At 51.8% G+C, this 26068-nt stretch overlaps 1 protein-coding gene across 1 annotated transcript in view; it reads right to left on the bottom strand.

Moving 5' to 3' along the window:
- The window catches only part of ADAM11 (ADAM metallopeptidase domain 11), a 97777-nt gene that overhangs the window by 6615 nt on the left and 65094 nt on the right, over nt 1–26068 (bottom strand). Inside the window, exons 17-25 of the mRNA XM_060256022.1 lie at nt 24532–24612; nt 22314–22364; nt 20368–20431; nt 17906–18005; nt 17618–17737; nt 13453–13621; nt 9769–9883; nt 7556–7646; nt 1371–1388 (exon numbers count right to left, since the gene is read on the bottom strand). Coding sequence (XP_060112005.1) covers nt 1371–1388; nt 7556–7646; nt 9769–9883; nt 13453–13621; nt 17618–17737; nt 17906–18005; nt 20368–20431; nt 22314–22364; nt 24532–24612 — 809 coding nt within the window. The remainder of the gene's footprint in view (nt 1–1370; nt 1389–7555; nt 7647–9768; nt 9884–13452; nt 13622–17617; nt 17738–17905; nt 18006–20367; nt 20432–22313; nt 22365–24531; nt 24613–26068) is intronic.

Here is a 26068-nt window from a genome sequence, read left to right as displayed (position 1 = left end):
CCTTCCTCCACACTTCCAAGGGCTCGTTTGTGGCTGCAACCACCAGTTTTAGACAAAGCTCAGCCTTGTTCTCACAAAACGCTAGATTTGCCAGTCTCCAGGAGGGGCCACTGACCTCCAGATGATAGGGATTAGTCCCCCTGGCGGAATGGCTGGGGGGAACACCTGGCAGGGAACACCTCAGTTTCAGGGGCTTCTCCCTGCTGCACCCCACCACTCAAAACAGCCCTTGCTATAAAGAAAATACAGGCTTTATTTGACTTGATTTATCTGTATCTGAGCCTCAATTGAAAATAAAAAGTTATAAGGGTGGCGGGGAGGCCACACCAACCTTCCCTTCTGGGAAGATAGCTGGCATGAGTGTGTCGGAATTGAAGTGGAAAACGGTTGGTGAGTGAATACCAAAGTGTCTCTACTTGCTGAGGGGCAGGAAGGGTTCTGCAATGGCTGGGCCTAGGAGACAGGGGGCTCTTTTGCATTTTCATTCTCTTTGTTCGAATGTCCCTGCTGCTTCTGTTTGTTTTTTTCCCTTTTCTGCATGTTTTTCTCCCTCTAGTGGTCAATTCAATATTACATCTCTATACATTCAGCATGTCAGACATACAACGCAATATAGAAATTACCACCAGAGGGAGCAAACCACAGGTGGGAAAAAAAAAGGCAACCAAGAAATAGTCACACAAGTCAAAGAAAATGAGAATGCGGAGGTGCCCACAGGCTTAAGTCCCTGCTGCTACTGGGTTTGCCTTGATCAAGGCGGACTCTCGATTTCAGTGAAGCAGAAATAAAGCTCTACCTTGCAGGGCTGCTGAGATACTTGAATACAACTAAAGACTGGAAATATTTATTTAGGAAAGGAAGAGGATGGGGTAGTGAGCTCTGATAGATTTGGGCAAAATATATTTCACTGGCCTTGGAAAAACAGTTACTGATTTACAGAGTTTCGAGGAGGGTTATGTGAACATGCCAACCCACGGTAAAAGCTGGCATTTTCTTTCACGTTGGAATTAAACAACAGGAAGCGATGTGTGAACAGCTCAGTTCAGGGTAGATGGATAAATCAGTGAAAAAGCCTGGCCTGCCAACTGCATTTGGCCCTGCGCACCCCCCACTCCTGCCAGCCAGGATGATGCACAGCGGCTGCCCCTGGTACAGATGGATGCATGGCCCACAGCGACGGCCCAGGTGAAGCCCTTCTGGGGGAGAGGGGCTTCCTTGGGAGCAGGATCCGGCCCCGCCACCCACAGGATCTTTGCAAGCAACCAAGCACGAGATGAAGTCGATGAAGAGGATGAGATGGATGGAGGTGGCGGGAGATGGAAGGCGGGTGAGGGAGGGGGGGCTACACCCCCTGCTGAGCCGGATTGTACCTTCCTCTGCGGATATTCCTTTGCAAGCCGAGGAGAGAAGGAAAGAAAGGAGGGGGGTTAGCAGGTGGCTCCACTCGGTACACTGTGGTGCAACAGTCTCCAGTCTTCGTGCCACGTGCCGTGGTCAGCTAATGCAAACTGCAGCCACGCATGCAAGATCTCCTTACCATCCAGGACAGCTTTGGTGCAGACATCCGGCCACTGCTGCTCTCAGGCAATGCTGGTAGATCGCTCGGTTCCTGCCAGGACTTAAAACGGGGGGCTGAAAACACCCCAAAGGAGGAACGTCTTCGTTGGAGCTGCTCTGCCGTACAGCCCCTGTGGGGCGGGGGCCCCTGCTAGATTTGACCGGGGTTTCTACACAGAACTGTTTTATTGTGACCTCACTGCGTATTGTGAGCCGCCCTGAGAAACTTGGGTTTCTACACAGACCATTAAATCTATACTTTTGGTTTAAAAAAAAATAATGGAAGGTTCTTTTGAACAATTATCTGAGTGGCCTAAACAGGCAGAAACTCCAGAGCACCCAGCTGAAAGTCCCCAGGGCCTCCCCCGCTGCTATCTTTGGACCTCGGCCACTTTGGACAAAACACACACAGTGCGGGAGGGGGGTCACTTTGTTTTAGTTTTTAAATAGATTTTCTTTCTTTCTTATCATGTTTCATTAATTAGTTTCACCGAGAACCCTATTTTTGTCTGTAGCATTTCCCCTGCATCCAGATGAGATGAAATCCTCAATAACTTTACCTCCACCCCCCGCCATCCTCTCGGCCACGTTTCAGGCAGGCAAGAGAAAAAGCCTCCTTGGTTGACAAACAACTAAAATTCTTGCTTGGCAAGTCAGGAAACGGTGGCTCTTCAGAAGGGATCCCGCCACTGCTGCTGGACTCTCCCCATTCACACTGAAGGGAGGGGGGGGGGGGGTCTGTCCTGAAACAGATGCTGAGTGGCTGGGTGAGGGGAACCGCTCTCTGCTTTGGTGCCCCCCTCCCCCGGTGGCCAGCCTCTTCCTCCCAGCCAGCTTACAATTGCAGGAATGAGCAAGGCTGGGAGGAGAAGTCTGGAAGAAATAAAGGCCACCATGAGCGAGACGCAGGCCAAGATTTCGTTCCTCTCGCCCACACCCTCCATTTTCGTTTAAAAGCCAGGGTCCATTTTTAACAGTCCCCTTCCAGCAGCCCCCTTTTCCTGACACGTAAACAGGAGGCTGCCTGCCAGGACTGAAAGGGGCTGCAGCTTCACTCACAGGAATGAAGGGAGAGGGAGACTTGATCCTCTGACAAAACTCCTCCTGCTTTAAAGGGGCAGAAAGGTCTCTGCCCCTCACCCCTCCTTGTCCCTGTGTGCCACCAGCTGCAAGGCTTGCGCATCGAGATGGCACAGCAGAAACTGCCTCTTGCAGGGCCAGGGTGGCGCTCCCTCCACACCCTCGTGCGTGTCTGCAGCATGGCTTGTGTGTGTGTGTGTGTGCCACTATCGCAGTCACTGAAGGAACAGACCATGTACTTTTATCCTGTAGATTCTACTGTGATTTACGTGCATCCTATCTGGATCCTATATTGCAATCCCTGGAGGGCAAATCTGATGAAAAGAAGACTGTAAGCTTACTAGCCTCAAATAAGGCTGAAACCATCGAAGTGGTGGCAAACTTCCTTTACTGTGCTTATAAGAGGAGACATTTGATTAGAATGTTTAATTAACCACCTTTTCCCCCCCGCTTCCTTGATTTGATACTGTTGTTGTTATGCCGCTAAAGCTTCTGTGACTGTGTGCGGCTACCTCCCAGCAAAAGCTTTTCCTTTGTGCCAGTAGATACAGCCTAGAGAGAGAACTGAAGCAACAGGAGACACTGCAGTAGCAGACAATCACGCCCCACCAGCCCATGGGGCTTTGGCATAAGCAGCACTCGGGAAGAGATGTCTACCAATGTGTTAACTCTGCTTCCTCCTCAGCCTTCCCCCCCTCTCCGGCCTTCCTGGACTTGAAGGCAGCAGGCACCAACTCTCTCCAAAAGTTCCTGGCTTCTCCATTTGGGGAAGTTACAACAACATTAAAGAACGGGGTGTGTTTGGTTTGGGTTCCTGACCAAGTGAGCATCTCTCTCTCTCTTGCTCCCCGCTACCGCCTTCATCCCCCCCCCCCCCCCAGTTCTAGCCAACCTTCCCCAAAAGGCACCACACGTTACTTGGCAGGGGACACATTTTGCAACCAAACTTTCCACGAATGGGCATTTGGATCATAAGGAAGTTTTTGCAGTTGCTGAAGATCCCCCTGGGGCTAGCAGGTGGGGGTGAGATCTGAAGACATCGCTAGTTCCAGCAAAGGTGGCTGCAGCCCCTCCCTCCGAAGCCCCCCTTCGCCTCCTCTGAGGACAGAGCAGCAGCACCGCAGAAGGAGGCAGCTGCCCAGAGATGCAGACGGGCTCCTCCAGTCCTCGGGGGGGGGGGGGGGGCGGGGCAGGCGCAGTGGCCAGCTCTGGGGCTCTGCTGTTCTTGCCTCCGGGGTTTGCTGCGTGCCCCTCTGGTCCCTCCCTGCCCCTCCTGCCAACGCCCCCCAACCCCCATCCTGGAGCCAATCAGGACCGGATTCATGCACCTGTCATGTCATGTCATGTCATATCACACGCTCCCTCACCATCCATGCAAGGACCAGTCCATGCAGAACACGTTGCAAACCGGAGATTGGCTGCAGGTCAGAGAGGAATCCTGGCCTGCCTCCAACGGGGCTCCAGCTCCCCCAACAGCTGCCTTCGCCCCCTTCCCTTCCCCCGTGCCAGCATCCAGCATCCACCTCCCTTCAAACAGCAGCCCCTCCCCTTGCAACCAGAGGCACGGCCCTCCCCCCGCCCCCAGGCAGCCAGGGCAGCCGAGGTCATGGACAGACAAGGGATGCTGAGGGACGTCCCTGTTCAAAGCACAACAGCAGGACAAAGTCTGGCATGCAGGGAGGAGAGTTTGCCTGGACTTTCACAGCCAGCGGGAGAGTCTCAGAACAAGCTTGATAAAGAGTGCTGAAACGCCCCCCAATTGCTAACGCTCAGCTATCTGCAAACCAGGCATCAAGCCTGTCTGCAAGTGGAAGGGCCTTCCGGGAGCCCCCGACACACCCCTCTGCTCCTCAGTCAAGCAAAGTCACCACCTGGGCATTTTGAGTGCTGCTTTCCGCGCTGCCGTGGCATTGCTTGCTCCTCCCTCACATGGAAGCAGAATCCTAACGGGGCAGGCCAGATGGGGTATTCCCAGCAGAATCCTGCACTCCTCGGACTTCGAGGGGCTCTTCCATCCTGCATGCATTTGGCTCCCTCTAGTGGTCAACTGGCTATCACACAGCTTTATTAAAAAAACCTGCCATTTAAATCTGCCAGGAAATATACTGGAAATAAAGCAGCGTGGTCTCCAATCAACCACTACAGGAAGAAGAATATGCGCAGAACAGAAAACGTCTCTGAAAAAACATGAACTTACTGGCCCCACCCTCCCAGCTTTTGTCCTGGTGTGGCAGCCACAAGTCACATCAGTTTGGCACCCCCCCAGGGCTGCGCCCTAGGTGACAGCCTAAGGCCACCTAATGGGCACGCGGGCCCTGCTCTCAGCTGATCCTGCATTGAGCAGGGGATTGGACTAGATGACCTGTATGGCCCTTCCAGCTCTGTGATTCTAGGATTCTATATGGTGGCAGTGACTACGAGAAAGAAGAATCGGGTTCCCTGTGCAGCAGCTGAGTGAAGAGGGTGGAAACTAAAGGGGAATGGGCTGCTCTGTCTCGCAATGAGAGTCGGGGGCAGGGCAGGCTCAAGGATCTCTGCCTAGGAAAGGGAAACAGGGAAGGTGGTCCAGTGTGCCTGAATCTGCAGGAAGAGAGGTTGAACATCTGAAGCTGCCTTCTACTGAATCAGACCTTTGGTCCATTAAAGTCAGTCTTGTCTACTCAGACTGGCAGCGGCTCTCCAGGGTCTCTAGCTGAGGTTTTTCGTGCCTATTTGCCTGGACCCTTTTTGGAGATGCCGGGGATTGAACCTGGGACCTTCTGCTTCCCAAGCAGATGCTCTACCACTGAGCCACCATCCCTCCCCTGCTCTCCAGGGTCTCCAGCTGAGGTTTTTCACACCTATTTGCCGGGACCCTTTTTAGTTGGAGATGCTGAGGATTGAACCTGGGACCTCCTGCTTACCAAGCAGATGCTCTACCACTGAGCCACCATCCCTTCCCTTAGACATATGAAGCTGCCTTATCCTGAATCAGAACCTCAGTCCATCACAGTCTTGTCTACTCAGACTGACAGAGGCTCTCCAGGGACTAAAGTGGAGGATTTTCCCACCTACTTGCCTGGCCCTTTTTAGTTGGAAATACCAGGGATTGAACCTGGGACCTTCTGCTTCCCAAGCAGATGCTCTACCACTGAGCCACTGTCCCTTCCCTGACCAGCAGTGGCTCTCCAGGGTCTCCAACTGAGGTTTTTCATGCCTACTTGCCTGGACCCTTTTTAGTTGGAGATGCCAGGGATTGAACCTGGGACCTTCTGCTTCCCAAGCAGATGCTCTACCACTGAGCCACTGTCCCTTCCCTGACCAGCAGTGGCTCTCCAGGGTCTCCAGCTGAGGTTTTTCATGCCTACTTGACTGGACCCTTTTTAGTTGGAGATGCCAGGGATTGAACCTGGGACCTTCTGCTTCCCAAGCAGATGCTCTACCACTGAGCCACTGTCCCTTCCCTGACCAGCAGTGGCTCTCCAGGGTCTCCAACTGAGGTTTTTCATGCCTACTTGCCTGGACCCTTTTTAGTTGGAGATGCCAGGGATTGAACCTGGGACCTTCTGCTTCCCAAGCAGATGCTCTACCACTGAGCCACCGTCCCTCCCTAGAGGTTAATTGTTTGTTGTTCAGTTGAGTCCGAGTCTTTGCAATCCCATGGACCGAGTCACGCCAGGCCCTCCTGTTCCACCATCCTCCGAAGTCCACTCAAATTCATGTTAGCGACATCCTCAGTAATGCTCGCAGTCAAAACAGTCTCTCCTCTCCACCCCCCATTTACTAGTAGCAATAACAATTGTTTTTTTAAGAAATGAATCAGTCAGTCTGCCCACTCTGTGGCATTAATGAAATGCCAACTGGAAAAATGCCACGGGTGTGCAAGTTAAAAGGAAACAGCTACTTAGGCAGCTGAGAAACAGAAACAGCTCCTGTTTCAAGGAAAAGGCCCAGAGGGAATGAAAAGGCCGAAGCGGGGTTTTTGCTGAATATATGGCTGGACCCTGGATACAAGGATGGCCGCTGCTGGATTTTTATGGGGCAAAAGAGCTCTCCCATCAGGGGGGAATCACTATTTTCATTCTGCTTCCTGCTGATTGTGGAGAAAGAGCAACTAATCCGCACTTAAAAAATTCTGGCATTGCCTTCTGTCTACGTAAAACGCATCATACAAAATGCCTGGAATAAACTTGACAACTTGGCTGTTCTAAGGGAGCCCGTCCCCCACCAAGGACAGCGAAGCCTGGCTCAAGAGGGCGGGTGGGAAACACTTCTATGAACCGGCCTTCTCAAAAGCTCCATGTCCCTTTCCCTTTGCCCCAGCCCCACTGCCCAGGCTTGTCCCACATCTCTGGGGCTGCAGCTCTTATGCATCTGCAGGTGGATACATACAACCAATCAGGGTCCCGTTCCCATGGCAATAAAGGCACTGAAGAGAGACCCGCCCCTGCACCAGGCTGAGGAGAAAGAGGACCGTGGCAGAGAACAACTTAGCCACACTTGCAGTCCTTCTTCTGCAGAGGACGGCGTGGGAGGCAGCCTCAAGCAAGGCCCGTCTCCCAGCCTGCAGCCCAGACATGCGGCTGGACCAAACCCAAGAGGGATTTCCCCCGCCTTCCCCAGCAGTGAAGCATCGGTGCAACCCCGTGAGTGGCCTCTTGCTGGACAACTCCAACAGCTGCTCGCAAACCACGGTTGTGTGAATCCACCCTAAGAAAAACTGCAAAGCTGGTGCTTGGAGTCAGTGGGCCAAACAGGGGCGTGGCCCACTCCTCCTCAGCCGAATGCAGGTGCTCCAGAGGGTCCCTGCGAAGAGCACCTGGAGCACGGCATGCGAGACAGAGAGAGGGAGACAGAGAGAGAGAGACAGAGAGAGAGCCCTGAGGCCACCCAGTGCCGGGGCAGGGCCATCCATGCGCTTGTCGTCAACACTGCTTACTTAAAGCCCCATCCGGTGCCACCGAGGACAATCGCAGCCACCAGGATGGCTCCTGCAATGGAGCCGATAATTATGTTGGTTCCACTGGGACCTGGGGAGGAAAAGAGCACAGGAAATGTCAAGGGTAGGCTGAGAATTTGGGAGAAGAAGAAGAAGATGAAGATATTGGATTTATATCCCGCCCTCCACTCCGAAGAGTCTCAGAGCGGCTCACAATCTCCTTTCCCTTCCTCCCCCACAACAGACACCCTGTGAGGTAGATGAAGATATTGGATTTATATCCCGCCCTCCACTCCGAAGAGTCTCAGAGCAGCTCACAATCTCCTTTCCCTTCCTCCCCCACAACAGACACCCTGTGAGGTAGATGAAGATATTGGATTTATATCTCGCCCTCCACTCCGAAGAGTCTCAGAGTGGCTCACAATCTCCTTTCCCTTCCTCCCCCACAACAGACACCCTGTGAGGTAGATGAAGATATTGGATTTATATCCCGCCCTCCACTCCAAAGAGTCTCAGAGTGGCTCACAATCTCCTTTACCTTTCTCCCCCACAACAGACACCCTGTGAGGTAGATGAAGATATTGGATTTATATCCCGCCCTCCACTCCGAAGAGTCTCAGAGCAGCTCACAATCTCCTTTCCCTTCCTCCCCCACAACAGACACCCTGTGAGGTGGGTGGGGCTGGAGAGGGCTCTCACAGCAGCTGCCCTTTCAAGGACAACCTCTGCCAGAGCTCTGGCTGACCCAAGGCCATGCTAGCAGGTGCAAGTGGAGGAGTGGGGAATCAAACCCGGTTCTCCCAGATAAGAATCCGCACACTTAACCACTACACCAAACTGGCTCTCCTCTACACCAAACTTGCTCTCCTGGAGGGCGTGACTGTTAGTGCACGCTGGAGGGGGAGAAGCAAGAGAGAATTAAATCCAGGCTTTGGACTACTTGTGGCTTAAGCAAAGCTAGAGTGGCAATTTTGTTCAAAGGGAAGCTCACTGTGCACAAAGCACTGGACTGACGGAACTGATTCGATGAGATCTGCTGGGGCTCCCCAGTTCTAAATAGAACGGATGCAAGTCTTAAGAGGGACATTTGATCAACTCCTGGTTTCGGTAGCTTCCCTGCTTGTTTCTCCTTTCCAGAAGGCCTGACACTCTCTACCTCAGCACCAGCTTTGTTTGTGCTGCCCGGCCAGCAAGCTGCTTTCGAGAGGCCTGAAAGTCAAGGGGGGGCCGGAATATCACCATCACCAGGGGTCCTTTTGTAGAAAAAGAGGTGCCGGAGCTCACTAGCAGAACTTATTTGCATAGGCCTGACATCACCGGAAGGTGGACTAAATTATATCAGCTCAGCATCGACCTTGAAATGCTTCTTGAATTAGAATTGTCGTAAGAAAACTTTACTCCCATCGTGCTTTTAGAATCACTTTCTCTTACGTGGCCACAGTGGCTTGAGGAAGATTTCCATCTGTCTGCTTATTTTCCCAGTTTTTGTGGGGGAAAGTATTAGGAAGTTTGTCATATCTAAGAGTGCAGCAAAATTCTCACAGGGCGGTTGAACAATAGAGCCCAGAAGCAAATTTGGGGCGGGGGAGAAAGAAAGCACAATAAAATTCAGAGTTTCTGGAGCCCAGCTGCTGTGAGCTCCTGCCCAAATAAGGCCTGACCATAACTATGTTGCACAGCTAAACTTCTTGTGTTTGAAAGTGTCGATCAGAGACAGGCGATTTCCCAATCTTTATAGCTGACGCACGAATGGACTTTTTCACATTCTCATTTTCCTCCTCTGGGTGTTCTGCTATTTCCCAAGCCTTTTCAGTATGTATTTCCACATATATTTTGCTCCCTCTAGAGGTCAATTTGATATTACACCACTTTATATCCAGTATAAAAACCTGCAGTTTAGGGAGCAAAAGACATGCAAAAAAGGGAGAGGGGGAAAGCAAGCAAGGAAGACAAGAATGCAGGAAAGCCTGATGCTTGCTTTGAATCAGGCATTCACAGAACTGCACTCTGTCTGTAACCCCCCCCCCACCGCCCGCCAACATGACTGGCCACTGTGGAGCACCTGATAAGACTGCATAAAAACTCTAATGGATCGAGGAAGGGGGGTGGGGAATAAAAGCAGGCCTTACTGCAGGGATTCTTGATTGCCTGCTTAGCAGATAAGCAAGAGCAGCCCTTGACCTGGGAGGGGCCTCCCCCTGCTGCCCACTCACCCTTGTACTTCTCAGTCTCCCCCGTGGCCTTCGGCTCAGGGATGGGGTCCGAAACGCTGCAATCTTTGCCTGTCCACTCAGGATAGCAGATGCATTGGCCATCATTGCTGCAGACCTGAAGCAAGGGAGAGGGAAGGGTTAATGGCGCAGAGGACACATCCCTAGCTCCTGGCTGGAATCCTAAACAGGCCTGTTAAGGCTGCTTTAAAAGGAAGCAAGTTCCTAGCCCTCACGTCAGGTACCCCTCTCCACTGTTGGTGCAGGCCCATCAGTTTTGTTCACTAATACAATCTTTTGTAGCTCAAATCCTCCATATCCACATCCCTTTACAGCCAGAATTCTTTCTTCTAAATCTGTGGTCTCTCTACCCCCACAAACTCTCTAAGCAACATCTCCTAGACGATACCTGTGCAGCCGCCAGATTCCTTAGAGTTTCCTCTTGAAAGACATCCAAACCCTTAACAGTAACGAACAGGCTACCAGACTCTTTTTTTAACTCTAACTCTGCTAATTCTAATTCTCACTTTGAAACTATATGGTTTCCTTTCCTGGAATGCTTGGCTCCACATGAAGATGAAGATGTTGGACGTAGATGATAAGAACATAAGAACATATATATATATATATACACACACACACACACACACACACATCTTCTTCTTCTTCTTCTTCACATACACACTGTGGCTAATAGCCACTGATGGACCTCTGCTCCATATTTTTATCTAACCTCCTCTTGAAGGTGGCCATGCTTGTGGCCGCCACCACCTCCTGTGGCAGTGAATTCCACATGTTAATCACCCTTTGAGTGAAGAAGTACTTCCTTTTATCCGTTTTAACCTGTCTGCTCAGCAATTTCATCAAATGCCCACGAGTTCTCGTATTGTGAGAAAGGGAGAAAAGTACTTCTTTCTCTACTTTCTCCATCCCATGCATTATCTTGTAAACCTCTATCATGTCACCCCTCAGTCGACGTTTCTCCAAGCTAAAGAGCCCTAAGCGTTTCAACCTTTCTTCATAAGGAAGGTATTCCAGCCCTTTAATCATTCTAGTTGCCCTTTTCTGAACTTTCTCCAATGCTATAATATCCTTTTTGAGGTGCGGCGACCAGAACTGCACACAGTACTCCAAATGAGACCGCACCATCGATTTATACAGGGGCATTATGATACTGGCTGATTTGTTTTCAATTCCCTTCCTAATAATTCCCAGCATGGCGTTGGCCTTTTTTATTGCAAACGCACACTGCCTTGACATTTTCATTGAATTATCTACCACGACCCCAAGATCTCTCTCTTGATATTGGATTTATATCCCGCCCTCCACTCGGAAAAGTCTCAGAGCGGCTCACAATCTCCTTTCCCTTCCTCCCCCACAACAGACACCCTGTGAGGTAGATGAAGACATTGGATTTATATCCCGCCCTCCACTCGGAAGAGTCTCAGAGCGGCTCACAATCTCCTTTCCCTTCCTCCCCCACAACAGACACCTTGTGAGGTAGATGAAGATATTGGATTTATATCCCGCCCTCCACTCCGAAGAGTCTCAGAGCGGCTCACAATCTCCTTTCCCTTCCTCCCCCACAACAGACACCCTGTGAGGTGGGTGGGGCTGGAGAGGGCTCTCACAGCAGCTGCCCTTTCAAGGACAACCTCTGCCAGAGCTATGGCTGACCCAAGGCCATGCCAGCAGCTGCAAGTGGAGGAGTGGGGAATCAAACCCAGTTCTCCCAGATAAGAGTCTGCACACTTAACCACTACACCAAACTGGCTCTCCAAACATGAAGCATACAATACTTTTCTTGGCACTGTTAATGTAATTTACTGACTGCTGGGTAACATATGGATAGTCTATTGTTAGATTGGATTCTCTAAACTACACTTTGCCTATAGCAGAATATTAGCTTTTTCTTTGTAATTACCAACTCAATGCTTTGAATTACTGTTTCTGATAAAGCACCGTATCAAATCATCAATAATCTTTAAAGCCCTATATCAGGGGTGGCCAACGGTAGCTCTCCAGATGTTTTTTGCCAGCTGTTGGCTGGGGCTGATGGGAGTTGTTGGCAAAAAGCATCTGGAGAGCTACCATTGGCCACCCCTGCCCTATATGTTCGAGGGCCTGCCTATCTACGAGACCGCCTTTCTCCATATGTTCCCCAGAGAGCTCTGTGTTCAGAGACACAAAACTTACTATCTATCCCCGGACAAAGGGAGGCCAGACTGTGTTCCACACAGGCTAGGGCCTTCTCAGTGGCAGCACCAGAAATGTGGAATGCCCTCCCGGAGGCCAGAAGGGCCCTGCGGGATCTTTCTCAATTCTACAGGGCCTGCAAAACTGAACTATTTCAACAGGCCTGATGTGGAAACTTCAGCTAGTGCAGAACACTGCAGCATAGTTGTTAAAGGGGCTCCCTCGATGGGAGCACATTCAACCAGTGCTGAAGGAGCTGCACTGTCTACCTATTGTGTTCTGAGTCCGCTTCAAGGTGTTGATATTGACCTTTAAAGCCCTATATGGTCGAGGGCTTGCCTATCTACGGGACTGCCTTTCTCCATATGTTCCCCAGGGAGCCCTGTGTTCAGGGATGCAAAACTTACTATCTATCCCAGGACCAAGGGAGACCAGACTGTGTTCCACACGGGCTAGGGCCTTCTCAGTGGCAGCACCAGAAATGTGGAATGCCCTCCCGGAGGCCATAAGGGCCCTGCGGGATCTTTCTCAATTCCACAGGGCCTGCAAAACTGAACTATTTCGACAGGCCTTCAACACCTAAACCTGGAAAGGACTGCCACCCTACACTGCTGAGGAACGACGATCGTCATAGGATCACTGCCAGAAGAGAGAAGATCCCACCTGTACTGAGGCTGAACAGCACCTTAACATGTATTTTAAATTGTTAATTTATCGTTTTAAATTACAATTGTAATTTTTTTTTTCAATTGACCGTCAGCCGCCCTGAGTCTGCTTGCAGAGAGGGTGGGATAGAAGACTGAAGTAATAATAAATAAATGCTTTGAAACGTTAAAAAAAAAAAGTTCCTAGCCCTGTCGGTCTTGCACACACGATTACGAAATGGCAGGTCAGCCCCAAAGGCACAAGGGAGCAGGCCCACGACAGGCAAGAAGTCCAGCAAACCAGCTCAAGATCTGTGTTCCGGCAGATCGTCTTCCTCTGGGTTTGCAGCACGGACCAGGGTTCAACAACAGCTTGTCAAGTCAGCTTTAACTCTGGTCAAGCCTGCACTCAATCTTTGGTTCAGGAGCGAAGCATCCTGGGTAAAAGCCATACTGTATGCCAATGCTGCTAGCCTGAACTCTCCTCACCCCCCTCCTTTCCTTTGTTATGTAGTTGTGCTTTGAAATGGGAATATGTGGAAGAGATTATAGAGCCTTCTCAGGCCGGGCATCGGAGGAGGAGACGCTCAAGGCCAAAGCAGGCCTGAGAACGAAATGGTAACATCAATGTGTGAATGTGCCCTGCATAGTACCCCTCCCTCAAGAATCCCTTTGAAGTGTACCTTATATGATTGCATTCTACTGTATGATCTTTAGTCTTTCAGTCTGCTAGTAGTCGAGAACTATGATATCAATAAACTAGCTACTTTCTTATCAACAAAGCCTAGTTATTGAATCCACCGACTTGACACAGCAGAGGGCCTGCTGCCAAGTCTGGAAGCTTTACCCCATGGTCAGAGCAGATCTGGCCACCCCAGCTGCCTGGGCAGATGCTGAAGTTGAAGGCGGACACGTGAAGGCATTTGTGATCAAGACACAGCATGCTGGGCCCGCAGGGCGTCCCGTCTTCCACGTAGCTGAGGTCAGTCCCATCCACAAGCTGCACGTGGCCTCCTCTAGGAGAGGGAGAGAAAGAGCTCATCTGCACCCCGGCAACACACAACGGCTGAAGCATGTCTAAGAAGAGCAGAGCGCAGCCCATTAGAGAAGCAGCAGGGCTGGAATGCCTGCGTGGGGGCTGGCTAGTCCACATTAGTGAAGAAGAAGACGAGATTGGATTTACATCCCGTCCTCCACTCCAGATCCTAAGAGCGACTCACAATCTCCTTTATCTTCTCCCCCCACAACAGACACCCTGAGAGGCGGGTGGGGCTGAGAGGGCTCTCCCAGAAGCTGCCCTTTCAATGACGGAGTCTCAGAGTGGCCTACAATCTCCTTTCCCTTCCTCCCCCGCAACAGACACCCTGTGAGTCGGGTGGGGCTGAGAAAGCTCTCCCAGAAGCTGCCCTTTCAAGGACAGAGTCTCAGAGCGGCCTACAATCTCCTTTCCCTTCCTCCCCCGCAACAGACACCCTGTGAGGCGGGTGGGGCTGAGAGAGCTCTCCAGGAAGCTGCCCATTCAAGGACAGAGTCTCAGAGTGGCCTACAATCTCCTTTCCCTTCCTCCCCCACAACAGACACCCTGTGAGGCGGGTGGGGCTGAGAAAGCTCTCCCAGAAGCTGCCCTTTCAAGGACAGAGTCTCAGAGCGGCCTACAATCTCCTTTCCCTTCCTCCCCCGCAACAGACACCCTGTGAGGCGGGTGGGGCTGAGAGAGCTCTCCAGGAAGCTGCCCATTCAAGGACAGAGTCTCAGAGTGGCCTACAATCTCCTTTCCCTTCCTCCCCCGCAACAGACACCCTGTGAGGCGGGTGGGGCTGAGAAAGCTCTCCCAGAAGCTGCCCTTTCAAGGACAGAGTCTCAGAGTGGCCTACAATCTCCTTTCCCTTCCTCCCCCGCAACAGACTGATGGGCAGCAAACAGTTCTGCTTTAGAGGCTGCCTCATGCAAGACGCAAGCAAGGAGAACAAGCATGAGGGAAAACCCACAACCAGCTCCTCACGAAGAAACCAGCCCTGTTGCTGCCTCTCCTGGGAACCCTCAGGCAGGCAGCAGCTGTGCGCCCAAAACGGTTGATGCCGGTCGGATGTTAGGAAGAACTTCCTGACCGTTAGAGCAGTTCCTCAGTGGAAGAGGCTTCCTCAGGAGGCAGTGGGCTCTCCTTCCTTGGAGGTTTTTCAAGAGAGGCTAGATGGCCATCTGACGGCAATGAGGATCCTGTGAATTTAGGGGGAGGGATGTGTGAGTTTAGAGCAGTTCCTCTGTGGAACAGGCTTCCTTGGGAGGTGGTGGGCTCTCCTTTCTTGGAGTTTTTAAACAGAGGCTGGATGGCCATCTGACAGCAATGAGGATCCTGTGAATTTAGGGGGAGGGATGTGTGAGTTTAGAGCGGTTCGTCTGTGGAACAGGCTTCCTTGGGAGGTGGTGGGCTCTCCTTCCTTGGAGGTTTTTCAACAGAGGCTAGATGGCCATCTGACGGCAATGAGGATCCTGTGAATTTAGGGGGAGGGATGTGTGAGTTTAGAGCGGTTCCTCTGTGGAACAGGCTTCCTTGGGAGGTGGTGGGCTCTCCTTTCTTGGAGTTTTTAAACAGAGGCTGGATGGCCATCTGACAGCAATGAGGATCCTGTGAATTTAGGGGGAGGGATGTGTGAGTTTAGAGCGGTTCCTCTGTGGAACAGGCTTCCTTGGGAGGTGGTGGGCTCTCCTTTCTTGGAGTTTTTAAACAGAGGCTGGATGGCCATCTGACAGCAATGAGGATCCTGTGAATTTAGGGGGAGGCGTTTGTGAGTTTAGAGTGGTTCCTCAGTGGAACAGGCTTGGGAGGTGGTGGGCTCTCCTTCCTTGGAGGTTTTTCAACAGAGGCTAGATGGCCATCTGACAGCAATGAGGATCCTGTGAATTTAGGGGGAGGCGTTTGTGAGTTTAGAGTGGTTCCTCAGTGGAACAGGCTTCCTCGGGAGGTGGTGGGCTCTCCTTCCTCGGAGGTTTTTCAACAGAGGCTAGATGGACATCTGACGGCAATGAGGATCCTGTGAATTTAGGGGGAGGGATTTGTGAGTTTAGAGTGGTTCCTCTGTGGAACAGGCTTCCTTGGGAGGTGGTGGGCTCTCCTTTCTTGGAGTTTTTAAACAGAGGCTGGATGGCCATCTGACAGCAATGAGGATCCTGTGAATTTAGGGGGAGGCGTTTGTGAGTTTAGAGTGGTTCCTCTGTGGAACAGGCTTCCTTGGGAGGTGGTGGGCTCTCCTTACTTGGAGGTTTTTCAAGAGAGGCTAGATGGCCATCTGACAGCAATGAAGATCCTGTGAATTTAGGGGGAGGCGTTTGTGAGTTTAGAGCAGTTCCTCTGTGGAACAGGCTTCCTTGGGAGGTGGTGGGCTCTCCTTTCTTGGAGTTTTTAAACAGAGGCTGGATGGCCATCTGACAGCAATGAGGATCCTGTGAATTTAGGGGGAGGCGTTTGTGAGTTTAGAGTGGTTCCTCAGTGGAACAGGCTTGGGAGGTGGTGGGCTCTCCTTCCTTGGAGGTTTTTCAAGGGAGGCTAGATGGCCATCTGACAGCAATGAAGATCCTGTGAATTTAGGGGGAGGCGTTTGTGAGTTTAGAATGGTTCCTCAGTGGGACAGGCTTCCTCCTTGGGAGGTGGTGGGCTCTCCTTTCTTGGAGGTTTTCAAACAGAGCCTAGAGGGCCATCTGACAGCAATGAGGATCCTGTGAACTTGGGCAGATCGTGAGAAGGAGGGCAGGAAGGGCTGCATCACTGCTTAGTTCTTGTGGCTCTTTCTTACACACCCAGGGAAATGCCACTTTGGGGTCAGGAAGCAATTTTTCTCCAGACCAGTTTGGGATCCTCGAGGTTTTTTGCCATCTTCTGGGAGCAGAGCAGGGGGCGCTGGGGATGTATGCATGTGGGGAAGGTATTTGTATTATATTCTTGCATTGTGCAGGGGGTTAGACTACATTACCCTAGAGGTCCCTTCTTTGATTCTATGAATATTTAGTGGGGAGATGGACCCCTGACTGATACCAGTTCTACATTTTTAAAATGCTAAATTCAAATGTATTTATTTTTTCAAATAGAAAACAGCATTTTTGCTTTGATATGGTTATGTTTTTCCCTCTGAAAAATATGTATGACTATTATACATTCAATAAAAAGCAGGCAACATAGAATCACTGAGTTGAAAGGGACCTCTAGGGTCCAGTCCAACCCCCTGCACAATGCAGGAAACTCACAAATACCTCCCCCTAAATTCACAGGATCTTCATTGCTGTCAGGTGGCCATCTAGCCTCTGCTGAAAAAAACTCCAAGGAAGGAGAGTCCACCACTTCCCAAGGAGGAAGCCTGTTCCATTGAGGAACTGCTCTAACGGTCAGGAAGTTCTTCCTAATGTTGAGCCAGAAACTCTTCTGATTTAATTTCAACCCGTTGGTTCTGGTCCTACCTTCTGGGGCCACAGAAAACAATTCCACACCATCTTCTATATGACAGCCCTTCAAGTCCTTGAAGATGGTGATCATATCACCTCTCAGCCGCCTCCTCTCCAGGCTAAACATCCCCAGCTCCTTCAACCTTTCCTCATAGGACTTGGTCTCCAGACCCCTCTTCGTTGCCCTCCTCTGGACCTGTTCCAGCTTGTCTATATCCTTCTTAAAATGTGGTGCCCAAAAATGAACACAATACTCCAAATGAGGTCTTACCAGAGCAGAGTAAAGCGATACCATCACATCACGTGATCAGGAAACTATACTTCTGTTGATACAGCCCCAAATTGCATTTGCCTTTTTAGCCACTGCATCACACTGTTGACTTATGTTCAGTTTATGGAACATCACAGCTCCCAAATATTTTCTTGAATGAGAACAAGGAGTATGTTTCCTGGCCCAATGCTACCTGGCTGTGTGTGTGTGTGTGTGTGGCAGAAAGGGGGAGATAATTTAGAGGCCTGTAAATTCTCTCTGCCCCGGGAAAGCAAAGAAAGGCGATGAAGTCAAAGGCCTCACCTACCTGCAGTCAATGTACCGTTTCTGGTGGTAGAAGGTCATGGTGGTGATTTCACCGAGCAGCTCCCCGACGCGTGGCGCTCCTGTCACATTGGCACAGAGCAGATATCCACACAACACGTCCCTGAGGTGAGGGGGAAAGAGCAAGAACAATGCAAGAAAAGGAGGGGGGGACTCCAGGTCAGTTCACCATTTGCGGCACTGTGGCCCCGGCTTCCATGCGAAGGGGGAAGGGTTTTGTAGAGAGGGTAGACAGTGCATTATGGGAAAGAAGAAATCTCCGGTTACTCACTGTTTGATGCACGGCACCCAGCGGTTTCCCTCACGCCCACAGTTACCTCTCTCTGTGCCTTCCACGTTCAGCTTCTCATAGCAAAACCGTTCTGCCGACGCTTGGGTCCCAAGGAGGAGGAGACACAGGCCGCATAAGGGAAGGTCCCAAGAAGTCATGCTCCACAGACCCTCAGCCTGCTTGAACATCCTGTGAGCTGTGGCCGGCCCAGAGTTTGGGCTCCTGACCCTTCACACATTACCAAGTCCACAGGCACCTGATGCTCTATGCTGGGAACTCACTTCTCAGAATTGTCAGGACCTTTTAGCTGGGTCCATAGCCTATGAGCGGGCTTGCCAACTCTGGCTTGAGAAATTCCTGCAGATTTGGGGGTGATACCTGGGGAGCAACTTCCACTTTCCTTGCATCTTATGGTATTCCATAAAGTCTGCCCTCCCAAATGGCCACTTTCTCCAGGAGAACTGATCTTGAGGAAAATGAGAACACGGGAAAGCCCACACAAGGAGCATGAGGAACTAAACAAGTGAATTAGCTTTCAACCTTTCAAGGGATCTGTTAAAGGGACTTTTAATTAAGTACTGATAGATTAACATTGTTCTCAGAGTCTTGGAGGGCTCCTGGAGTTCTGGCCCCACTGGTGGACCTCTGATGGCCCCTGGGGCTTGGCCATTGTGTAACACAGAGTGCTGGACTAGATGCGCCATTGGACTGATCCAAAATGGCTTCTCCTATGTTCTTATGTGACACAGAGTGTTGGATTGGATGGGCCACTGGCCTGATCCAACATGGCTTCTCTTATGTTCTTATGTGACACAGAGTGTTGGACTGAAGGGGCCACTGTCCTGATCCAACATGGCTTCTCTTATGTTCTTCTGTGACACAGAGTGTTGGACTGGATGGGCCATTGGCCTGATCCAACATGGCTTCACTTATGTTCTTATGTGACACAGAGTGTTGGATTGGAGGGGCCATTGGCCTGATCCAAAATGGCTTCTCTTATGTTCTTATGTGACACAGAGTGTTGGACTGGATGGGCCACTGGCCTGATCCAACAGGGCTTCTCTTATGTTCTTATGTGACACAGAATGTTGGACTGGAGGGGCCATTGGCCTGATCCAACAGGGCTTCTCTTATGTTCTTATGTGACACAGAGTGTTGGCCTGGAGGGGCCACTGGCCTGATCCAAAATGGCTTCTCTGATGTTATGTGACACAGAGCGTTGGACTGGATGGGCCATTGGCCTGATCCAACAGGGCTTCTCTGATGTTCTTATGTGACACAGAGTGTTGGCCTGGAGGGGCCATTGGCCTAATCCAACAGGGCTTCTCTTATGTTCTTATGTGACACAGAGTGTTGGCCTGGAGGGGCCACTGGCCTGATCCAAAATGGCTTCTCTTATGTTCTTATGTGACACAGAGTGTTGGACTGGAGGGGCCATTGGCCTGATCCAACAGGGCTTCACTTATGTTCTTATGTGACACAGAGTGTTGGCCTGGAGGGGCCATTGGCCTGATCCAACAGGGCTTCACTTATGTTCTTATGTGACACAGAGTGTTGGACTGGATGGGCCATTGGCCTGATCCAACAGGGCTTCTCTTATGTTCTTATGTGACACAGAGTGTTGGACTGGAGGGGCCATTGGCCTGATCCAAAATGGCTTCTCTTATGTTCTTAAGACCCAGGGTGCCTGATATCTCCTTCACTTTACACCTCAGGGTTTCCTAAATCTGTGTGACTCTTCACACAGGAGCAGACAAATGGTCTCAAACACCATGGCCTGAAGCTCTCCCCTACCCAGTTTTTCAGTATCCAGTCTGAAGAAGAGTTCTGGCAAACGCAAAAGCTTGCACCCCCTGTTCTGTCACTTTGGGTGGTCTCAGACAAAAGCCACATAACAGCTTTTGTTTCCGGACTTTCCTCAATGATTTCAGCACTCCAGGTGAGGTTGCCAAGGCCTAAGATCATTATCATCACCACCACCTGTTACAATTACGGATTGCCCAATCCCCGCTATTGCAGGGCTCTGGGAAATTTACAGCATTATTAAAACAATTACAATCAAACATAATTAAAATACATTTCAGAACATTTAAGCATTTAAGAACAGACGTCGAGTGATCATTTTGTCCCGATTGCAGTCTGCTGTTTACTTTTGTTTGGGGGGTGGGGTAAGCGAGCATGAAGCAAACAGGCAGGGTGGCAGCTAGGAGGAAGCCTTCGCCGTTTCAACCAATCATCCTTTCCCCAGGATTTTCTCTCCCGCCTGCTGTAGCAAGCGGCAAATTGCTGAGAAAGCAGAGTGGGGAACAGACTCCGTGGATTATTCCAGGAAGTCACGTTGCTTCCTCTGTTCTGCCTGCCTTGAACCTTTGTAAGAGCAGAGTCTCCAGATCTGGACTGGAACCGCCCTCCACCCCCCCTCCTCCCTTTTCCGAGCTGGTTCCAGCACCATGCGCACTTACCATGTCCCCACAATGCATTGCATTGGCGGTCTCTTGTCTTACAACGCCCACCATAGCATCGTCCCTGCAGAACAGAGAGCGGAAGTAGTTACGGAGGCACCGAAATCCCTGGCTGGTTGCATGACGTTGCGGACAATGGGGTGACTCTGGGTGTGCAGGTTCAGCAGCCGCCACCCCTGAGGTACTGAGGCTGCACTGACCACTACGATACCCACTGCTCATCACAGACCCAGCTAAATGAGGGCCCATCCTCTGGCTTCACAAGGGGGCTTTTTGCTGCATTTGGAAAAGAGAGGTCCATAAAAAGTCCTTTAGGCATCACAGGAAGGAAGGGTGTGTGTGTTTGTGGGGTGTGTGTGTGTGGCTGCGATGGAAACCTCTTCCCTGGCACAGGAAAATTTCACACCTACAACCTCCAGGCTGTCCCCCTCAAGGTCATCCAACTAAGGGACAAACTAAATGTTACCTTTTCTCAATAGCTGGGAGCAGGGGAGCCTCCCATCTGGCGTTCCCTGCAAACCTCTAGCATCTCTGTGGAATCCTCATGGCTGCTAAGAAAGGAGCACCCAGATGGGTTCAGAACTGCACTGTGGGGGAGGGGGGCAGCTCCACAGCCTTTTTCCCCACACATAAACCATGATGGGTGGTGGTGGGGGAGTTATTTCCCCAATCTTGCTGCTCAACGCACACAGATACTCCATACGGAGTTGCAAAATCAGGGAAAGGACACAGTGCAGCTGTTATGCAGAAAAACAGCCCTTGGCGGGAGGTGGGGAGGAGACAGGAGCTTTTCCTCCCCCTGTGGCACCATTCTGAGGTCATTTGGGCTTTTTGAATAGATTCTTGGCAGCTGCTGTGTGACTGTGGGCAACACAAGTTGGGTCCAGGGAACCCAGACCCAGTTCTATAAAACCTGTAACATTTAAAGGTAAAGGTAGTCCCCTGTGCGAGCACCAGTCGTTTCCGACTCTGGGGTGACGTTGCTTTCACAACATTTCACGGCAGACTTTTGACGGGGTGGTTGTGCCATTGCCTTCCCCAGTCCTCTACGCTTTCCCCCCAGCAAGCTGGGTTCTCATTTGACCGACCTCGGAAGGATGGAAGGCTGAGTCAACCTGGAGCCGGCTACCTGAACCCAGCTTCCGCCGGGGATCGAACTCAGGTCGTGAGCAGAGACAAATCGCAGAGACAAAGCATATATTCTAGGAACATAAAATCTTTGCTCGTGAGCTGCTTGAAACCAGCTTCTGCCAGGATCGAACTCAGGTCACGAGCAGAGCTTAGGACTGCAGCTTTACCACTATGCGCCACGGGGCAGTTTGGCCCAAAGAAGGGGTGTGGGGCGGGGGAGGGCTGCTGCATCGCAGTGGCTGCAAGCTTAACTGTCCTGGACAGACTCCTTTGTGGCTGGCATGCAGAATTAGTTTGGCCGCAGGTTTTTTAATCTTCTCCCCACAGACCAACAGAGCAGCAAAACCGCCTTTTACTCCAGACCCCTTTCCCAAGAGGGGCCTCGTCCCCGCTGCCCTCAGAGGTGCAAACACTCATGGGATGTTCCTGGGCAGACCAGGCCAAGCCCCAGCCAGCCTCCTGCTGATGGAAGAAGCAGCACTTCACTAGCTGTGCTTCACCCCAGCAGGGCTCTGCAGTGCAGGGAGAAACAGCCTCCTCCTGTGCACCTCTTAGATGCACAGAAATCCAGCCCAGGCCTCAACCTTTGCTGTGTCTTGACATCCTGCACACCTTTGCTCCTTCCCTTCCCTTGCGCTGGGTCCTACCTGAACCCCCCCCAGACCCTGTGTTTCTGATGGCCACTGGAGCTCTGGCTGGATTCATTGCTCATGGCCCACAAGGCCACGGGCTTCTCACTCATCACAAGGGGCATGTGGTCTTTGTCACCAGGACAATTGTGTAAGTGAGCGTCATGCTGAGGTAGGAAGCCTTACCTGCTCATTGTCACAAAAATAGCCATCCTGCTTGTGGAGATTAGGTGGACACTAGATACACACACACACAGGAGAAAGGAGGGGAGGGAGAATGTTACAGTGGAAACCTCAAGGAGAGAATAAGCTCTAACAGTTTTGTATGCGGTTAATATTTTATTGTACAACCTGTCATGTGACTTTTACATAACCATTATGTGAACTCAATAACATAATTGCATATTAGGAACATCAGAAGAGCCCTGCTGGATCAGACCAGTGGGGGTCCATCTAGTCCAGCATGCTGTCTCACACAGTGGCCAACCAGTTCCTCCGGAGGGCCAACAACAGGGCAGAGAGGCCAAGGCCTTCATAAGAACCTCAGAAGAGCCCTGCTGGATCAGACCAGTGGTTCATCTAGTCCAGCATTGTGTCTCACACAGTGGCCAACCATTTCTTCTGGAGAGCCAACAACAGGGCAGAGAGGCCAAGGCCTTCATAAAAACCTCAGAAGAACGTCAGAAAAGACCCTCAGATCAGTGAGGGTCCATCTAGTCCAGCATCCTGTCTCACGCAGTGCCCAACCAGTTCCTTTGGAGGGTCAACAACAAGGCAGAGAGGCCAAGAGGCCGAGACCTTCATAAAAACATCAGAAGAGCCCTGCTGGATCAGACCAGTGAGGGTCCATCTAGTCCAGCATCCTGTCTCACACAGTGGCCAGCCAGTTCCTCCGGAGGGCCAACAACAGGGCAGAGAGGCCAAGGCCTTCATAAGAACCTCAGAAGAGCCCTGCTGGATCAGACCAGTGGTTCATCTAGTCCAGCATTGTGTCTCACACAGTGGCCAACCATTTCCTCTGGAGAGCCAACAACAGGGCATAGAGGCTGAGGCCTTCATAAGAACCTCAGAAGAGCCCTGCTGGATCAGACCAGTGAGGGTCCATCTAGTCCAGCCTCCTGTCTCACACAGTGGCCAGCCAGTTCCTCTGGGAGGCCAACAACAAGGCATGGAGGCTGAGGCCTTCCCCTGAGAAGAACATCAGAAGAGCCCTGCTGGGTCAGACCAGGGAGGGTCCATCTAGTCCAGCCTCCTGTCTCACACAGGGGCCAGCCAGTTCCTCTGGGAGGCCAACAACAAGGCATGGAGGCTGAGGCCTTCCCCTGAGAAAAACCTCAGAAGAGCCCTGCTGGATCAGACCAGTGAGGGTCCATCTAGTCCAGCCTCCTGTCTCACACAGTGGCCAGCCAGTTCCTCTGGAGGGCCAACAACAGGGCAGAGAGGCCAAGGCCTTCATAAGAACATCAGAAGAGCCCTGCTGGATCAGACCAGTGGTTCATCTAGTCCAGCCTCCTGTCTCACACAGTGGCCAACCATTTCCTCTGGAGAGCCAACAACAGGGCAGAGAGGCTGAGGCCTTCATAAGAACCTCAGAAGAGCCCTGCTGGGTCAGACCAGGGAGGGTCCATCAAGTCCAGCCTCCTGCCTCACATAGTGGCCAGCTAGTTCGTCTGGAGGGCCAACAACAGGGCAGAGAGGCTGAGGCCTTTATAAGAACATCAGAAGAGGCCTGCCGGGTCAGACCAGGGAGGGTCCATCTAGTCCAGCCTCCTGTCTCACACAGGGGCCAGTCAGTTCCTCTGCAGGGCCAACAACAGGGCAGAGAGGCCGAGGCCTTCCCCTGAGAAGAACATCAGAAGAGGCCTGCCGGGTCAGACCAGGTAGGGTCCATCTAGTCCAGCCTCCTGTCTCACACAGTGGCCAGCCAGTTCCTCCGGAGGGCCAACAAGAGGGCAGAGAGGCTGAGGCCTTCCCCTGGTGTTCCCTCCTGGCTCTGGGATTCAGAGGATTCGTGCCTCTGAATGTGGAGTTTCCCCTCAGTCACCAAGGCTAGTAGCTACTGAGACACTTGCCCTACATGAATCTTTTAGAGCTGCTAATTCTTACAACTGTCACTACTGTTATTCCACGTGGCAAATGTGTATTATGTATTACAGATCCCCCTGAACAAACTTGCTGGCAAAAATGTGTAGGGAATTTGGGGGATTTTCACTGAGGCCTTGTTTTTTTATTGCGTAGTGACTGGTGTAGCCCTTTCATTTCCTCCTTGTTGCAGGGAAAACGCCAAACCCTCCACAGCTCTCTTGAAAATTTTGGCCCAGGCATCTCTTGTTTTTAGAAAACCAGGCCCCAGGCAGCCTCTCCCATTGGCCGGGGAAAACAGGAGCCAGATCTCGCCTCTCACCTGGCTGGAGTCCCCTGTGCAGGTCTCAGGAATGTCGCACTCCTTCACAGCTTCTCGGCAGATGACACCCCGCGGCTCGTACTGCAGGTCAGGAGACAGGAGGGAAGCAGAGCAGGAGGTGACCAGACAGAGCACAATCTGAACTCCTAACTCCTTGCACTAGGCCAAGAGGGGGAAAGCAATCCGGCCCCACGCCCAGCCCCCTTCTCCGTCCTCAGCCATCGACCACACTAATGGAGACGCTCAACTTTTAGGTGGTGCTTTTGGTGTTCAACAGCCCACAAAGAAGACTGTAGATTTATACCTCACCCTTCTCTCTAAATCAGAGTCTCACAGCGGCTTACAATCTCCTTTACCTTCTTACCCCACAGCAGACACCCTGTGAGGTAGGTGGGGCTGAGAGAGCTCTGACAGAAACTTCTCTTAAGAGGAACAGCTCTGCAAGAACTTGTGACTGAGTCAAGGTCACATCAGCCGTTGCATGGGGAGGACTGGGGAATCAAGGCCAGTTTCCCAGAGAAGAGTCCGCACACTTAACAACTACACCAAACTAGCTCTCCAGCACTGTTACTGCCATATGGCTTGGGGGGGTGGGGCTTGCTTAAGGCCATGCACTAACTCCCCAGGGAGGAACTCAGCCTCTCAGCCACCCCAGCTCCCTTCTCTTGGCAGAGCAAAGCACAGAAGGGCCTGAGTCTGGGCCAAAACAAATGCCACGCAAGCAATCTCTGTCTGGACAACCAGGCTATTGAATGCATCTCTTAAAATGCCACCAGTGGGAGCTTTTAACTAGACCAGAACACAGGCTCGTAGCGGGGCGGGGGGGGGGGGCTCTCCATGTGGCTCTCTGGGGCCTGATTTTGCCCTGTGCAATTTGAGTTCTAGTCCTGGTGGTCGGGGCCAGTTCCCCAGCTGCAATGTCTGAGTGCCTGCCTGGGGTGACACAATGAGGGGGGTGCTGATGCCCTGGGAGAAGCAACCACCTCCTTACCTTCCCTTGCCCCCCCTACTGCTGGGCAGCTCTTCCCCCCTGCAAGTCAGTTGCCCAGATTCGAACAAGGAGACACAAAGCTGGTGGCAAAAAGCAGCCAGGTGGATGGCTGCAGGGAGAAGGAGCAGGGCAAAGGGGAGGGGAGGGGAGGAGAAGAGGGGAGGAGGGAAGAAGTGGGGAGGAGAGATGAAGAGGGGAGGAGAGAAGAGGGAAGGAGGGGAGGGATGGGGAGGGGAGGAGAGGGAGGGGGAGAGGAGGGGAGAGGAGAGGGAAGGAGGAGAGGAGGGGAAAGGGGAGGGGAGAAGTGGGGAGGAGAGATGAAGAGGGGAAGAGAGAAGAGGGGAGGAGGAGTGGGGAGGAGAGGAGAGGAGGGGTGGGGAGGGGAGGAGAGGGAGGGGGAGAGGAGGGGAGAGGAGAGGAGAGGGAAGGAGGAGAGAAGGGGAAAGGGGAGGGGAGAAGTGGGGAAGAGAGAAGAGGAGGGAAGAGAGAAGGAATGGGGAGGAGGAGAGGGGACGGAAAGGGAGGAGAGGAAGGGAGGGGAGAGAA

The sequence above is a fragment of the Heteronotia binoei genome, chromosome 15 (genome assembly GCF_032191835.1).
Source record: "Heteronotia binoei isolate CCM8104 ecotype False Entrance Well chromosome 15, APGP_CSIRO_Hbin_v1, whole genome shotgun sequence".
NCBI classification, from domain to species: domain Eukaryota; kingdom Metazoa; phylum Chordata; class Lepidosauria; order Squamata; family Gekkonidae; genus Heteronotia; species Heteronotia binoei.
This window is presented reverse-complemented; position numbering and strand designations above follow the sequence as displayed.